The 17739-nt window shown below is 35.4% G+C and overlaps 2 protein-coding genes across 2 annotated transcripts; both read left to right on the plus strand.

Annotated features, from left to right (window-relative positions):
• The first annotated feature begins 354 nt into the window (after nt 1–354).
• LOC140980542 (uncharacterized) lies at nt 355–8747 on the plus strand. The gene is made up of 3 exons (XM_073446423.1): nt 355–1303; nt 5709–6016; nt 8158–8747. The coding sequence occupies exons 1-3, from the start codon at nt 402–404 to the stop codon at nt 8514–8516; spliced, it is 1569 nt and encodes a 522-aa protein (XP_073302524.1). The 5' UTR covers nt 355–401; the 3' UTR covers nt 8517–8747.
• A 2984-nt stretch (nt 8748–11731) lies between these two features.
• Nucleotides 11732–12913, plus strand: LOC140981687 (uncharacterized). Its single transcript, XM_073448105.1, has one exon. It carries the CDS (start codon nt 11732–11734, stop codon nt 12911–12913), a length of 1182 nt encoding a protein of 393 aa, XP_073304206.1.
• The last annotated feature ends 4826 nt before the right edge of the window (nt 12914–17739 follow it).

The raw sequence follows: 17739 nt of genomic DNA on the forward strand, positions 1-17739 counted from the left end.
ATTATTAAACTTCTTCAACTTGAACACCAACTCAATCTTTTTTCCTAACTATTATCACTTTCATAAACTCCATATTTTTCCATATTTTTTACTTTGTTGAACACATGATCAATTTAAAATACTAATCATATGAACACAAATATAAAAAAAATAAAAAATTATTATACTCATAATATTTACATCTTTTTAAATTACATTTTTATATAACTCCTACGTAAATATAAATGCTTCATTAATTATTCTAAAAAAAATATATAAATACTCAACGTTAGACGACAAAGCAAGACACCTAAGGTGCCCTACCTAGTGTGTATATACACACACACACACACACTATATATACACACACATTGCTTCCCTCGCACAAACTTCCATTGTACCGTAAACTTTCCGTGTGTGACATGCCGGGCGGTAGCTCTTCCAAACAACCACATTCTTCCTTCTCAGCCCAATCCCACCACCGAAAATCCCGTTGGGAATCATCCTCTTCGACGGCTGCCGCCTCCGCCGACCGCAAAGCCTCCACGGCTCCTAAATCAAAACCTTCTTCTAATCCTACCGCCGCTGCCGCCTCCGCCATTCCTAGTAGTAAAGATGCAAACAGAAAGCCTTCAACCCAACAGTCCATTCCCAGGCCGGAAAACCCATCTCCGAGGCCCGATAATCCGAACTCTTTATCAGGGCAAAGGTCAGTTTTCCCTTTCAACGAACCACCTCCGCCCCCATCTTATGGATTCCACATGCTCGACCGCCGGAGCATAGTTCTTGCTGATGGCTCTGTACGATCTTACTTCGCTTTGCCCCCTGATTACCAGAACTTTACGCCTATGCCAGGATTGGGTTTTCGTCCTCAATTTCGTGGGCCGCACGAGTTTGGGTTTGATAGGCCTCCGTTCCCTATAACACCTGAATTTCCTGTTTCCAATGCATGGGCAAGGGTTCCAAAGTTTTGGAATCCAGGGCCCGAGAGTTCGTTGAAACGTAAGTTTGGGGAAGATGAGAGGGGAGCTATCGATGATGGGTTCGAGCGTCAAAGACAACAGCTTTTACAGTATGGAAATGTGAATGGTCCAGGACCTAGTTCTGGGTATAATTTTGGGAGAGGTGAGGAGATGAGAGCCTCTAAGAATCCGAAGACTCTCGAGGGGAATGCGAGTAAGCTTAAGCATAGCGAGGTTGACCATAATGCCTTAAAGAAGGCGTTTTTCCATTTCTTGAAGTTGATTTTCGAAACTGCAAGTCAGAAAAAGAGTTATTTGGGGGATGGAAAACAAGGGTCTCTTCGATGTCTTGCTTGCAGCAGGTCTGATGGTGATCAATATTTCAGATTTCATTATACAATACATTTTTCCAGCGTTTTCTTTGTCACGATGGTTATTTGTGTTGCACAGGCTTTGTTGTGAGTTGAGTGTTTGCAAATACATGTGCTTAGGTCTTGATAATTTGCTTAATCCCCGCAACTAATGGGATTCAGGTAAGCAGCCGTGAACAATTTTTGTAGTAATAAATTAAATTTTTCTGTAGGAACTATGGGGTATTATTGGTTTCATTTGCGGCACTTTAGGAGGTAAATTCTCTGAACATGTGTTTTCGGTATGAAAATATAATATTCATTGCCGGTACGGGCACATCAGTAAAGTAGCAATTAAATTATTCTGTTGGAACTATGGGATGTTTTTGGTTTCATTTAAGGCACTTTAGGAGATAAATTCTCTGAAAATGTATTTTGGGTATGAAAATATATATTCATTACCGTTACGGGCACATTTATCGTGTCCAGTCATTCTTATTTGTCCTAACTTGTTAGAGGAAAATTTAAAAGGCCGAAGCGGGTTCTACTGGTTCTCTTTTATATATAACGGTCAAATAGGTAAATATGGATAATGTTTTTGGCAACTCATAATTGGGATATTCTATAAGGTATCTTATCATTGTAATACAACACACATAAACATGTATATATATGCGTGTGTGTGTATACATATATATAACTTTATAGATAGTTATGAGATGGTTTTCTCGGGAAAAAATATATGCGATACCAAATGGTAATCCATAGTCTCTTGCTTTATGTAAAATTTAGATTCAGATGCTTTTATGGGTATAACCACATTGGGTAATGATAATTTCTTCTTACCAAGTTTTATCTTTTTTTCTGCCTGCTCCTTTTCCATTCCATGTTATGTTGTTCCTTCCACAGTTTTTATGCCCAATACACTCGATTGTCCATTTCTCGCCCAACCCTTTAGAACTTCTTAGAATTTTGGAAATAAGCAGCTTGCCATTTTCTTCCAGCCATTATCTTGCAGTTCTAGTGAACCGTGATAGGAAATATTTAGATTAAAATATCGCAGTATATTTAAATATTTTAGGAAATCTATTGGGTTAATTTAGGTATAAAGAAAACGATGGTACCACACAAAATATATTTTCACGTTTCATGTAGAAACTAAGGTTATATAGCAGGAAGGTTTATCACAACAGAAATGTTGCTTAACATGATGCATCGTTATTACTCGTTTTGAATACTTTACATCCACAGAAATACATTGGAAATTATTGTGTGGTTTTGTTAGTGTTGGCGGAGTTGATAGCCTGATGGTAGGTGATATGATTATGATGAAGGTCTACACCTCAACTGGGGTGCAATAATTATGCACTTGGCTTGATATGAAATGTCCTCAATTCGACTGTCCTCATTAGCTTTACTAGAATAAATCAATGAGCAGTCAGCATTGACTTTCACATATGGTCTTGTTGAAATTGCTTCTGATTCTCGTTTATGAAGGGTAAGATCAAGAAGAGACAGTAGATTGTGTAGAAACTAAAACAGCTATGATAGGCTTTAAGTACTGCTTTGGTTAGCGAATAAAAATTACTAAATGATTAAGGCTACAAAAAATAGATACAAGAGTTAACTCTTGAGCCCATCCTACCATAATCAACCGCCTCTAATTGGTTAGAATAAGTGAACCTAGCCCAGAGCCTAATGAAGTCTATCTTGAACTTTAATTTCACTGTTCTACTTTGAATTTCCAAACATAACCTTTTTCCCACATTTTGCCTTTCTTGCAATCGTCAATTCCACAATCTTCAATTTATTCTTATTTCCATCCCATTGGTGAATATCAAAACACGTGAGTGACCCTCCATTAATTTTCGTTGATCTTGGTCGGGATCAGATTAGATGTGAATTGGTTTTAGCTTTATATGAATTTTCAAGTTTTATACTTTTGCTGCAGAACATTTGTCTATCTACAGCGGTTCTCGTTACAATCATTTTGATCTGTTATGTTTCTAGTTATCGGTAGCTTTAAGCCTTTAATAGCTAAAGTACTGGACTGGAACTGTGTTATGTGGATTATTGATTATTAATTTTCATATATGCGGTTGATGCTTGCCATAATAGATTGCAGAATTTTGAGTACATTCACTCTAACATGAATGAAGCACAATATGTGTTTTCTTAACCAAAAAAAAGCGAAGACTAACAGTTTTCTTGAAATTCTTGTTTATTTTTCTGGATCCTTTACACGTCCAATTTTCTTCTAATTGTTTGGCCGCCGATATTTTATTTTCTTTGTTTTTTCTCTTTTTGGTTGTGTTATTTAGAAGGCTTGTGCTGGCTTTGCAGGAGTTTATTTATCTGATTTTTTGGTCTCAGTAGATGTCCTATTGCTGCATTTGCAGATGGCAAGATTTGGCATATTGGGTGGTTTTAAATTTGATATTAGTTTTGTTGACATCATAATTGATTTCCTGTCCACACTCATCTCACAATGTAGCCTGTGATGTGGAGACCTTGAAACGTGTTATGTATATAGGATTTGTGGGTATGTCAATTTTGATAGTTCTTGGCTACAACTGATGTACTTAAATTTTTTGCTTTGGATACATACAGAAGGTGGGAAAGTTTTGCGATATGCTACTTTCTTTACTCAAAAATCTCTTCTTTGTCTTTTTTTGTTTAACTGCTTAATTTCAAAATATTAAGTCCGCATTTAATTTATAGAAGATTATCTTCTACATAATTCTGAAATTAAGATGGAATAGTAAAACACAAAAAGATTGGAAATTTATGTTTCCAAAACTAGAGCAAATCCTTAGGAATTGAAAATTTTAAGGAATATGTTGTTCGTGACCTAGAAGTCTGTGATGGGGAGGCCTTGAAACATGTTATTTACATGGTATTTGTTGGTACGTTGATTCTGATAGACATGGACTAGAATGGATGTAGTTAACTTATTGAGCTTTGAATAGATATAGAACGTAGGGAAGTTTTGTGATATATTACTCTCTTCGCTTCAAAGTATTGTCTTGTTTCTCTTATTTAAACTGCATAATTTTAAAAGATGAAGTTGTCATATAATTTATACGAAGATCACCTTGAACATAATTCCAAAATTAAGATGGAACAGTAAAATACTAATGTATCGGAGATTATGCTACCAAAGTGAGAGTGAACCATTGGGAATTGAAATGTGAGTACCCAAGAAGTTAAATTTGTTAAGACTCCAACTTTGATAAGAAGAGACTAAAATTGATGGCTGAAATTTTTCTATATCTTTTAAAATGTCATCTGTGTGATTGAGAATTCCGTGCTAGTACTTCTACTTTGACTTATTCTGGCAAATGTGCACCTTATGTGAATATATGAGTCAAATGTAGTAATTTATGTTCGCATGCTTTTGAACGTCATTGAGATTTGCTGATGATCTTCTGTGATTCTTGTGAAATATCATTAGGGCATATGACCTCAGTTCATGCAATGAGTAAAGTCTCATAGTTGAATAGGCTCACAATCAGGTCTGGCTATTTTTTTCTAGGTTTGACCAATTGGTATTGCACAATACCTTTTAAGATTTTTACCTTTTAATAACCAAGTTTATAAGCTGTGCTTGGATAGGTAAATGCCTTATATCCCTGATTTTAACGATTCAGTTTTTCCACATCTTTCCCTTAGATTTATCCTTCTAACTTTACTGGATATATGGTAGGTTTATGTAGTGGCAACCCACAGCTTCTAGAAATCATGTTGTCTGTGGATGGAATGATTAGAATTTAAGATAAGAACTTTACAATGAATTTTAAATGACTTTATTGTTGATGGATTTGAAATTCATTATATTAATTGATATAAGAAATGGTAGGGGAATAGTTTGAATTTCATTGTACTAAAAGCAATCCAAACAATTGTAATCAATTTATATATTTAGTTTCAAATCTCTGAATCTGAAGTATGTTAAATTTTCATACCGGTCTTAATTGTTTGTGCAAGTCTATTAGTACCTAGTTGGCGCACTGATTTTGTGCCAAGTTCTAAGGTCTCTTGGAAGCTGATTGGTGCATTAGCAAGTATCATAGCCAATAATTAATCCTGCAAATGGAAATAATTTACGTCATCTATTGATATAGATGATTGGATGACTCTATAAAGTAAGTATATCTAAGTTGAGACATTTTCAGAGACATCTATATTGGTCAGATGTTATCCAACATATCCAACGCTGAGAAATAATTTTCTTTGTAGTTACCTATCTATCAATATTAATTTCGCTTGTTGATTAGTTGACTATTGAAACCAATGAATCCTTCATGATTCGAGTTCTGTCAGAAAATTAGCTATAGTTATATATTGTAATCTCATTATTGTGCAAAATTGTCTCTGTGTCTGAGAACTTCAACACGGTTTTGGCGTGAAAATTCAGGGCTTCAAAAGATTTTCAAGATATGCATAGCCTTATCATGCATGCATACAACTCGGACACGGCTGAATCAATTGTGGATCACCTGGCCTTTCACAAGGCTTTGTGCATTCTTATGGGCTGGAACTATTTAACGCCTCCTGATAACGCGAAAGCCTATCAGAAATTGTCTTCTGATGTTGCTGAGGCAAACCAGGATGATCTAATTATGTGGCCGCCTTCAGTGTTAATTCATAATACCATCACTGGAAAAGGTAGAGATGGACGTTTGGAAGGTTTAGGAAACAAGGCAATGGATAGTATTCTTAGAGGTATCATGCACCATTCTTTTTAATGTTTTTCCTATTATTGCGAGATGTTCTTTCAGATTGTCTGGCAATCTTGAATGGCTGCACCAGTAAAGCATTTTTGTTTTATAGCATCCACTAGGTTTTTGTGCCCTTCTAGATTCTTAATGGCACATCCTCTGCAGTTTGAAATTTCACTTGTTGTTTGCTTCTCATAATGAATTTGTTGGTTTCATTATTCCCTTTTAATATTATGAATTTTACTCCCGCAACCGACTGTCAATGTTTTAGTGACAGATGACTGGTGTGCTGTTGTAATTGTTATAATATTTTTTGTCTATTTATTTTCTTTTATCAGGCAACAGCTTTTCTTTGCATTTGGTATATTCCTTCCTATATGCTATAGAATAGATTTTTCAGTTGGGGCCGGGTCTATCTTAAGTTTCTCCAGGCTAATTGGTCAGTGATTTGAATGGAATGTGGTATAATTTTTATATGTTATAGTGATACCGTTTGACCTAATGAAGTTACAGATGCCCTCTATGATATATCAGCTCTACCCTCTAAATTGTGTGATTCTTTATCACTGCAAGAGGGTGTTTGACTAATGATCACAGGCGTCCTACTTTAATTGTACCCTTATTTTTTACGATTTTTTATACTTGGGCCGTTGATCTATTTTTGTAACCGAGTATAATATCGCTTAAAACAGCATATCACCTAGGTTCTGAAGCTCTTCATTAAGTGCGTCGTATTGTTTTTCACATCCACTATATATATTTGCTGGATCAGTGTGCTTGATAGATTTTACTTTATGATGCAATTTGATGATTAAATTTTCTTATGGAAAAAAGTTGAAGCTCATGACATCCATGCAGCAACTATGCATTCTATATTCAAATAAGAAGTTATTTGCCTTTTTGTTTGGTGGAATTTGTCTATTATTTTAAGAACGTGACAGATAAACGGATCTGCCCTTTCCTTTTTCCGTCTGAGGAGTTGTTCTATTTTATTTTTTAGTATTTGAGGGCCCAGTTTCAATGAAAGGAAGTTCTAGTATGCGCAGGTTAGTTAATTAGGATGACTTTGACCTAGGATTCATTTGAATTTTCCTCCTCATCAAATTGATTGCTCTAGTCTCCTTAAGCTTATGTATGCATTTTAATCAGGTGCGTGTGATTGCACGTCTTATTATCAGCACATTATTCTCTATTTCTCTCTGTTCGTTTTCCCAATCTTTTAGCGGATTAGTGTTCATTTATGTTTATTAGAGTGACTGTAAACATTCTCAGATGGTGTTTCCTTTTGAAGATGGCTGCTCATCTCTGTCATGTTTGCAGTCACCTGAGCTTAACCTCCCTTAATTTGTAGATCTTATTTTATTAATTTAAGCTTTTTATATAATGGAAGGTTCCTTGTCCCAAACTTCGTATCTTTTTAGATAGGTGGGTCCAATGGATAAGAAAAATATCATCCGATTGGAAGAGATTATTCATAGAACATGGCTCTCCAAAAACCGATATTTGAATAGGTGAACTCCCACTCCCAAAAAATTTAGTGATGTCTGATGAGTGGATATCAATGGTGATAATTTCTCTGTCTATAATTTAGATAGATATTTTGAACTAGAGTAATAGGGCGTTACAAAATTTTGAACCTGACAGGATGAATAGACATGGCAAGTGTATCTTTGGATGGAGAGCAAAAACAACCGCCCTTTTGGCAATTGAAGGCTACCTTTCATGGATTTCCAATATTCTCTGTTCTTCTGTCTCCCGTGAATTTGACCGTAATTTGTGCTGCAAAAGTAGAAGTTTGTTTACTGTTGAGAGCGGCATAGGCTGATATTACGGTTGACTGATCGATCTATATTTTATAGCTGCATAGTTTTTGACACAGCATTATTGTTTTCTCGTGTTCCGCTAGTTTATCTTCCATCTCTTCATCAACAGTCAATTCATAAGGTCTTCATTTGACAGTGTATCTTGAAAGATAATAAGATAAAATATCAGGTTCGGATTGATGGCATGATCTTAAATATGTAGAAGTTTCTTGCTCCATCTTGCTACAAATGGTGAAATTGGCCTTAGGATCTTGAATTGTACTTACCATCTGTTAAATATTAGTGTACTCATTCCTGCCCTTCCACAAATCTTATGTTTTAGATCTTGGATTCCCTAGCGCCAAGTCAATGTCCATGCATTCACGAGAAGGCCATCTCGGCATCCATACAGTAAAATTCCCAGGCGACGAATCTGGTTTAAAGGAGGCATTGCGACTGGCAGAATATTTCATCAAAGAGAAGCATGAGCGAAAAGCATGGGCCCATGTTAAACCTTCGATCACCCTTGGTATAGATGATGAAAAGAATCCAAACCTTGTAAAACCAGATTCCAAGAATGGAGAAAAAACGAGGGTTTTGTACGGGCATCTAGCTACTGTAGCTGATCTAGACAAGGTCACTTTCGAGATCAAGAAGAAAGTTACAATTGTGAGCAGAAAGGAATTCAAGCAATCCAAATAATATATAATTGTTGAAACAATGAGTGCCGAAGAACATGCATACCTTGAGCTTATGCAATTTGGCCGTGACTTGTGAAAACTACATGATTTATTTATGTTGTTTTCTTGAAACAAGACTTGTTTGTAAGAGTAGTACATTAACATAATAGCTGTGTCATCCTGGATCTAAACGATTTTTTACCGTAGTATATTTCTAATGCTGAAATATAAATATATTATGTTTTCTTCGAAACAGTTTACCTTGTCACATAATTTAACTTTGAACTAGATGTGTGCATTCGAAATATCTGAATCTTCTTTCATTGAGATGTGATTTTCTGAAGCCTTGTGTGTGGTGTGGAGGACATGAAATAATTTGTGATTATTTCCATTTTCTCTGTACTGTTCAATAGCACGATATTATGAACTATTTTGTTGGACGTTCCTTTAATTCAACCTCAAATTCTAAAACAAAGAGAATCATTTCTTGATTGTTCTTTGAATCAATTAAGCACCAGGGTTAATCCAAGTGTATTCATATTGAATCAATTACTTCAGAATCTCAGTTTATTAAATATGTATGTTCTAGTGAATGGCCCGGCCCAACTTGACATTATCGGCATGGAAAACTTAGTGAGCATAAAGCAGACTACCCAAAGCAGAGACTAAAATGGGATTAAGTGAGATATACAATGCCTGCAATTGCCCCGTTTAGTTCAAAATAAAAATAGCTCCAAGTGGAAGACATTCATAATCTCTGGCTTGAGCTGACAAAATGGCCGTTGAATAATACTCCGAAAGAGAACATACATGGCTGGAATCTGTACTTGAACAATGTTGTTGATGGTTGTGTCGCTCGTAAGGTGACTAAGCTGGAGTACATATGGCCAGGCTCTGGTGTCAAGGATAGGTATCTGTTCAACTTCAGTTTGAATCATCAAGATCAGATTTTTATGAACTTTTTGATTCGAATGGGCACCTTTTTTCAACATCTATGCATTTTTTCCTTCAGTTTATTATCCCCTTTTGCATGATAGGTTAGAGTATGATTGCATATACCGAGGCACGGGGCCTCATCGCACCTGGAGAGGTTGGCCGATCATCTTCAGGGATTTAGTGCACTGTTTGATTAGTAACGAGCTTGAAATCATGATGGATCCTTTTTTAAGGTGATCGATTACCTTTCACAAAAACATTGAGGACTCTGAACTTGTGACCATTGCGATTTTAGGTGCAAACATCTTACCAACATTCTGCTCTATCATCAAATGGATCAACATTTTCCTGATTGATTCGACAAGCGGAAACACTGGTATAGGGTTGGTCTTTGTAGCAGCCGTTAAAGGTTTTAAGCTTACCGTTGTCATGCCTGATTACACGACTCTTGAGCGGAGTTGTTCTCCATGCATTTGATGTTGACTTGGTGCTCTCGGATCGTGCCAAGGGATTACCAGGTGCTCATCAGAAAGCTGAAGAGATACGGGATAACACACCAAAGTCTTTCATCCTTGTGCAAACTGGTAACCCTGCAAATCCAAAGGTAGTTAAACTGCTTAAGTGTGGAGCCAGAGGCAGGGTGGCTAAGCCAGTTGCGCCCTTCTTAAATTTTTCTATAAACCGATATAATTTTATGATAACAATTACACAAAAAACATAACTTGCTTCTACTAATTTTTGCGTTTTAGTTTTGACATCCAATATAAAATTTTGGTCCAACTGCTGTAAATTTGGCCGTAAGACTCTTTTGTTTATTTCAAAATATATATTGATGACATAATGATTTATATATATAATGAGTTAATGCTCCGTCTTTCACTAAACGGTGGCTTACATAATTAATTTCATTATGAGTAGGTCTTTCAAAAGACAGTCTCACGGATCTTTATTCGTGAGACGGATCACTCAAGTCCATATTTTTATAAAAATTAATATATTTGACATAAAAAGTAATACTTGTTCATGGATGACCCATATAAAATATATGTTTCACAAAATTGATCTATGAGACCATCTCAAAAGAATTTTTTGTGTTTCATTATTGGAATCATATACTCGTAATGCTATGTTGTAGTAATTAGATTTATTTCAGTTTAGTTTTTGTTGTTTTTTGTTAGAATTTTTGTGGGTGGAGTTAGCATGAATATTTACAGTCGAGCAAGGTAGTGTGGGTTGAGTGTGCTAAGTGTGTTGGTCGAGGAGATGGATGGAGTGTGCTGGTGTGGGGTCGAGTGTGCAAATTTGTGTGGGTCGAGTATGGTCGTGTGTGCTGATTTGTGGTCGTGTGTTGGTCGAGCACGTGTGGCTCGTGTGTGTGGGTCGAGCATGTGTGTTGACTCGACCCAAATCTTGAGCAAATTTCGCCCATCAATCTCAACCCACAGCTCGACCCAGATGTGAGTCGAGCTCTTCACACTTCGACCCAAGTGTGAAGAGTGGGGCGAGCTCTGGTCGAGTGATGTTAGCTTGCAATTCATGGGTCTAGTGATGTGTATGTATTGCAATTCATGGGTCTAGTGTTGCATGATGTGATATCTTTGAGGTAGCGTTGCAGCGCTGTATAGTTAGCGCCTAGGCGCTTGAGCTTCGCAAATTCAGGCGCTGCAACGCTAGTTTGTAGCGCCTAGGCACTCATTTCTTTCCAGTGACGCTTCACATAACACATTCTTTTGAATAAATAATCTTGTCTCTAATATAATATTGGATCTAATAATATGTCTTATCTATGTTTTGTAGGTTATGCCAATCGTTGTTGCCTTTGAGTACAACGGGGAATGGAAAATTAAAGAAGATAATATATTTAAATGACGTTCATGGTCGAGTGGTAAGTGGGCAGCGATTCTTTTGGATTCTGATATTTGTTCTATGGAGTATATACAAAGAGAGATATACAGAATTATGAATCTAGTCGGCACAGAAAAATTGAAATTAAGTTATTTTCCTGAGGTGAAACATTGAAATATTCGTCCAATTTATATTGAAGATGATAGTGATTTGAAAACATACTTATATTTTGGATGTGCAAAAGAAATACATGTACTTCATGTCGAATTTGAACTCAATATTGTTTCTCTTGATATTGTTGAAAGTGAAAATATCATTTCAGCGGATTTAAATATCTCATTTGGATGATGATTGTGTCGATAATGAAACAAATTTGTATGATCACTATTTTGATAGAACTTTTGTCTCAAATGACCATTGTACCAATAATGATGTATTGAAAGATATAAATACTTCATGTTCAACTTAAAATACGGAAGAAATGATGTGAGAAGCAGAGAAAATGATGTGGATGACATAGATGCAGTGCATGTGGATGATAATGATGCCATGCAACAAACTTACATCCACCGCATCAGTGTAGCTTATGATACTGAGAATCATTTTCAAGCTAACAATGATACATATTTATTTACCGATGGTTCCAACTTATTTATTGGTCAAAGATTTTCAAGCAAGATTGAAGTGAAGAAAGTGCTATCCAAAATTGCTTTGAACTTGTCTTTTGAGTTTGAAAGTGTCAAATCTTCCCCAAATATCTATTCGGTTCGTTGTGTGACTAAAGGTTGCAGCTGGAGAATTCGGACTTCAAAACATGAGGACTCAACAGATTTTGTGATTCGTACATACTTCAACACACACAATTGTGACTTGACAGGAATGCGTAAAAGGCATCGACAAGCAAGCTCATCTGTCGTTTGTGATATGTTGGTAGAGAACTTTCGGGGACAACAAAAAACACCTCAACCAAAATCTATTATGACAATGATGCGGGATAAGGGGGTTGACATTACCTATTACAAAGCCTTGAAAGACAAACAACTTGCTCGTGATATATTCAGAGATGATCCTGAAAGAAATTTTGCTATTCTGCCTTCATATTTGAAAATGGTCAAGAGAATGAATCCAGGTAGTATAATAGATTTAGTGGTAGATGAACATAATAGATTCAAGTATTTGTTTTTAGAAAATGATGCATGTGTAAGAAGATATAGATGCATGAGAAAAGTCGTATCTATTGATGGTACGTGGTTGAAAGGAAAATACGATTGTACTTTACTTGTGGCTTCAGCACAAGATGGAGATTTTCATCAATATCTTTTGGCTTGGGCTGTTGTTGATGTAGAATACATTGCTTCATGGAGTTGGTTTTTGACGAAATTCTTGGAAGTAGTGGTTGATGAAGAAGAGTTGGTGATTATCTCATACATACATCCGGGTATCATTGCTGCAGTTGCTGATGTTTACAAAAATGCACATCATGGCCATTGTATATGGCACTTGTCACAAAATATGAAAATTTGTTGCATAAAGAAGGGTTGTACCTGTAATGCCCGAGATTTTATTATGTTAATTGAGATTATTGATTTCGGAATGGTTGTAATTAGAAGGAACATTCCGAGGCATGATTTGAGATAGCATATGATATTGTGTTGGGTGAGGACAGAAATTGTGGCGCATGTGCGCCGAGGATAGGCGGGAAAAGAATGTGCCGAGACGAAGGTCTCGCGCATATGAGCTAGACGAGGCGCACTGTATATCAGATTGATTACATTATGCTCCGCACTGTATTTAAAAAAAAAATTTAGACCCAATTTATTTAATTGATCCAATTATTCTCCAAAATGATTAAGAAATGAATTAGCGTCCGGGTCCCCACAGTACCGAAATGTTTATGCGTTTAGCAAAAATTTATAAGCAAACCGACTTTGACATGGAGTACGAAAAGTTTAAGAAAATATATCCTGATGCTGTAAAGTTTTTGGATGAAAGATATTCATTGGATCGATGGACTCGAGCATATAGCCCAAGATCTCGGTATAACATTATGACAATGAATGGTGTTGAATCTATAAATGCAAGATTGCGTGAAGAAATACAACTTCCAGTCATCGCACTACTAAATTCTTTGCAGACATTGACTAATCTTGGTTTTCAAGGTATCGCATTTGTCTTGTCAACAACAAATTTCACTCCAACTGTTGAGTCGATTCTGCGTGAAAGGTTTAATAATGGTCGGGGATATCAAGTTTATGAGATGGACCGTCTTGAATTCGATGTTCGAAGTGCTACAAACAGTGGCATTTTGTATTTGAAATCGAAGAGATGTACCTGTAAAGAATTTGATATTGACAAGATCCATGTTCTCACGCAATTGCAGCGAGTTACTTCTGTGATGTTAATTTTTATTCCTTGTGTTCAGAATATTATTCTGTTATGATATGGTCCTTAGCCTATTTTGAGCTAATTTATCCTGTTCTGAATCAGAACGAGTGGCCACTTGATGATATGTTAGTACTGCCACATGTGATCAAGAGAAGACGTGGAAGAAAAAAAACAAAACAGATTTTCATCTATTGGAGAATTTGGTAGAAGATAGGGTTGAATGATATGTAATTTGTTTGAATCTAAAGACAATCGATTTGATTTTATTAATATGTAATATGTTTTAGGTGAATTTTTAATTTTGGGTCGAGTGGGTGGTGAGTGGGTCGAGTGAACAAGATTGTAATGTGTTTGCGGTCGATTTTTAAGTTTGGGTTGAGGGGTGTTTGGGATTTGGTTTAGGGTTTTGTTTAGGGTTTAGGGTTTAGGCTCGATTTGGGTCAAGTGGGTAGAGGGATTTTGAGTTTTGATCATGTTTTAATATATAATTCACTTTAAATATAATAAGAATGTAAATACATATAAAAAATTATTTGTGTAAACATTTTAATATGAGTTATATATTATAATTTAAGTAGGTTAGTTAAAAAATTCATAACAATAGTAGAAGAATGTATCATTTACTCTAGCAATGTGAGTTGAATTTCTACTCGACTAAAATTCTTAAAAAATTTCATAATTTCACTAAAATTCTTGACAAATTTTATAACAATAGAACCTAAAAAATTCATAACAAATTTCATTATATGTTCACTTGACTGAATGTTTAATGTATCTCGAGCCATATGAACTGAATGTTTAATGTATCTCAATGGGTCGAGCCTCCATATTACATATGCACTGAGCGTGGGTCGAGCCACACAAAATCTATGTCGTGTGGGTCGAGCTTAAGAGATTTTGTGTGGCTCGACCCACTCGACCCCAGCCTCGACCCACATGACCCCGTCCTCGACCCAATGAATTGTTTTCATTGTTTAAAATAGATTGAGTTTACTGAAACTACAAAACTCTAATCAAAACTTCTTAAATGGATCACATAAATTCAACTCAAAATCAATATAAAATACCATATAATTGTTTTAATCCAATGACCATAATTTATCCAAATACAACAACAACAATAATGTCTAAATTCCTCAATCTTCTCATCGTTCAATTGATAGGCATTTTCTTTAAACATGGTATAAGCAGCTGTCGCTAAACAGTAAACTCCACATTCACGGCTGCAATAAAAAAAACAAACATAAAATGTACATTGATATAAACTAAATCATAATGAAATAATAATTTTTAATATAGAAATATTTAACCTGAGTTTTTGAATGGGAAAATTATCTGACATAATTATGTTTCATCTTTTAGAAGCATTACTGACACCCAACATATGTGGAAGCATAAGCGACAAAGGGTTAATAAGTTTAAGTAATATTTTGCCCGACCTATCTACGTTGCGGTCTGAATCCATGATCGTGATCTTCTTAATGTTAGATAAAACTTTTAACAAAACCCAATGTCCTGGAAGATGAAAGGGTATCAAAATTATTTTGGCTTTATTCCATGGAATAGCTGGCCACTCACCAATTTCTGCTCTCACATAGGGCATCAAACATTCTATATTATTCTGCTCGCCCTCATTGAAAGCATTCGAAACCACCTGATGAAAATCGACGTCCATCCGTGACACGTCATGTGACATTAAATGTGAGTACGTCCTTTGTAATTGGAGTAACCCTCGACAACATTCTTAAATATGCTGAAAGTGATAAAGTGAAATATGTTAATTGCTATCTCAATGTACTAAACAAAAAAAAAAGAAAAGAAAAAACTTACTATCTCATTCAACCAACAAGCAGATGTCCCCAATTCAAGAAACAGCGTTCTATCTTAGGAAGAGTACATCCCAGATATTCTCGTATTTTCCATGCAAGAATTAATCTCTGCACTTACTCGAGCCCACGATCTATTGGCGAACATTCTAGCTCTTTTCTCAAAAGACATAGACATCATATCATTTATAAGAAGATGATGTAGTTTCTCATATGTCATAGGCTCTTCCTCAACTGTGAACAAACTTAACTTATGGCCCGAAATTTTTTCAAAAATACGAGTCAAAGACGGATAGCTCGCAAGTGGTGTATTTGGATCCACCTCATCCGTTCTCATGAATGGAGTCTCTTCATGTGTTTGCCTTGATGTCTCGCCATAATCTGAGAGAATAATACATACAATTTTGTCATTTTTCATACTAACAATTAAAAATCATATAAATATCGATAAAACTTACCAACATTGGCACTCACTGAAGGCAATCTCCCAAACATATCCTTCAAACTCGATATATCTGTCATCATATATTTCAATTGATTCATTATATCGACTTGGTCTTTTTGTATCGTCGCAACTTTATCCTCCAAACTTGTCAAACGAACTTCATACATATCTGCTAGAGATGTATGATCTCTATGCATAGACGTATGTCTCATGTAAGTCAATGGAGGAGACGGTTGATTCATGTGTGAAGAACCACCAGATGGCCAAGAATATTTTCGGACTTCATCTCAAGATGATCTGGAATATGTATATGTGAATTGTCGGGTAAACTGTTGATCCTCAGTCTGTACACTAACTTCATCCTCTGGGCCACCTAATGGATCTTGAATGCACACTGCTTTAATACCCTGACTAATTAACTTTGTAATGCGATTGATTACCACATTATTAGAATCAACAAAATCGCCAGTCATATAATACACATACATCCGCTCCTCCGTGGTGGGAATGAGCATCCCCAAAATATCCTATACTAATCATTAACATTAAACATGAAAATTAGATAACAATTAACAAAAAATGTATTAGATAATACAAAAAGTAAATAAAATGATTTTTTTGTATTTACCTTGGTATATACATTTTAAATGCTTTGTTCACGTCATTAATGGAAGGGGAATGATTCTTACTCCATTTCTTAATCAACTAATGACACATTCGAGGTATCGATCCATTGGGACCTTCTCGACGTCTAGCAAACACTTCAGTAATTGCTGGAAAATATTCATAGGCCAAAATTTAGCACAAAAAAAATAAACACATTTATTAGTATGATATAAAATAACAACGATATTTCATATAATGAACAATATTTAGTTACATGTAAAGGATGAATAAATCCACTTATATGGAAGCTATCACACCCACTGAAATCTGGATCATTTCCACGGTCTGCGACCAAATTTTCATAGCTTCTGAACTTATTTTCGAGATCTTTTCCAAGTCCATAAAGTACTTCTTCGAAAGCTATTGTACCCCATGGATAGTTAATAAAAATATCAAAGTTATTAACTAATCTAATCCATTCTAAATCCATTGTATCATTTTTATTTTTTATTTGTCTACCTAATACACCTACTACGAACAAAAGATCAGCCAATTTCAACTTCTCTACGTCTATCTCATCCTCTAAGTCATCTCGTACTCATCCATTCTAACTATGAAATCCCCCGAACCTATGTTGTCTCTTCCACCAAAATGCCTCCACCTAAATTCATCTTCCTCAAGTATCACAGGATAAATTTTAGAACAATTTAGTCCCGTTAGCAAACAATATTCTAACAATGAAAACCGTAAAGGTCGTTTACGATATATCATCCAAAATTCATTATATCCATTGTCATAAGTTTTCCTACTCATCAAAAATCATAAAAATTGATTATATAATTAAATTACCGAATTATGTATGTTTGACCAAAAATTCTATTTCTTTCTCATTCAAAAATGATACAATCTTCTTACAAATCTCAACGTATTTTTGATCCTAAAGTTAACTTACATTCAAAGAATTGATTTCTTCCAAGTTTAGTGGGGAAGCAAATTTGCAAAAAAAAAATTTTATTAGTTGTCAAAATTTAAAATTAAATAGTATTCATTTAAAAAAATTGGATCGAGCTCGACCCACACTTCAGACCTTGGTCGAGCTCTTCACACCTCGACCCACTCTCCTACCAATACTTGATTTTCTCGTTCGATTTCTTGCGGACGAATATCTTGTAGACTTATTGTTAGTCAGAAACCAAATAAAA

Source organism: Primulina huaijiensis, chromosome 7 (assembly GCF_012295235.1).
Source record: "Primulina huaijiensis isolate GDHJ02 chromosome 7, ASM1229523v2, whole genome shotgun sequence".
Taxonomy (NCBI): Eukaryota; Viridiplantae; Streptophyta; class Magnoliopsida; order Lamiales; family Gesneriaceae; genus Primulina; species Primulina huaijiensis.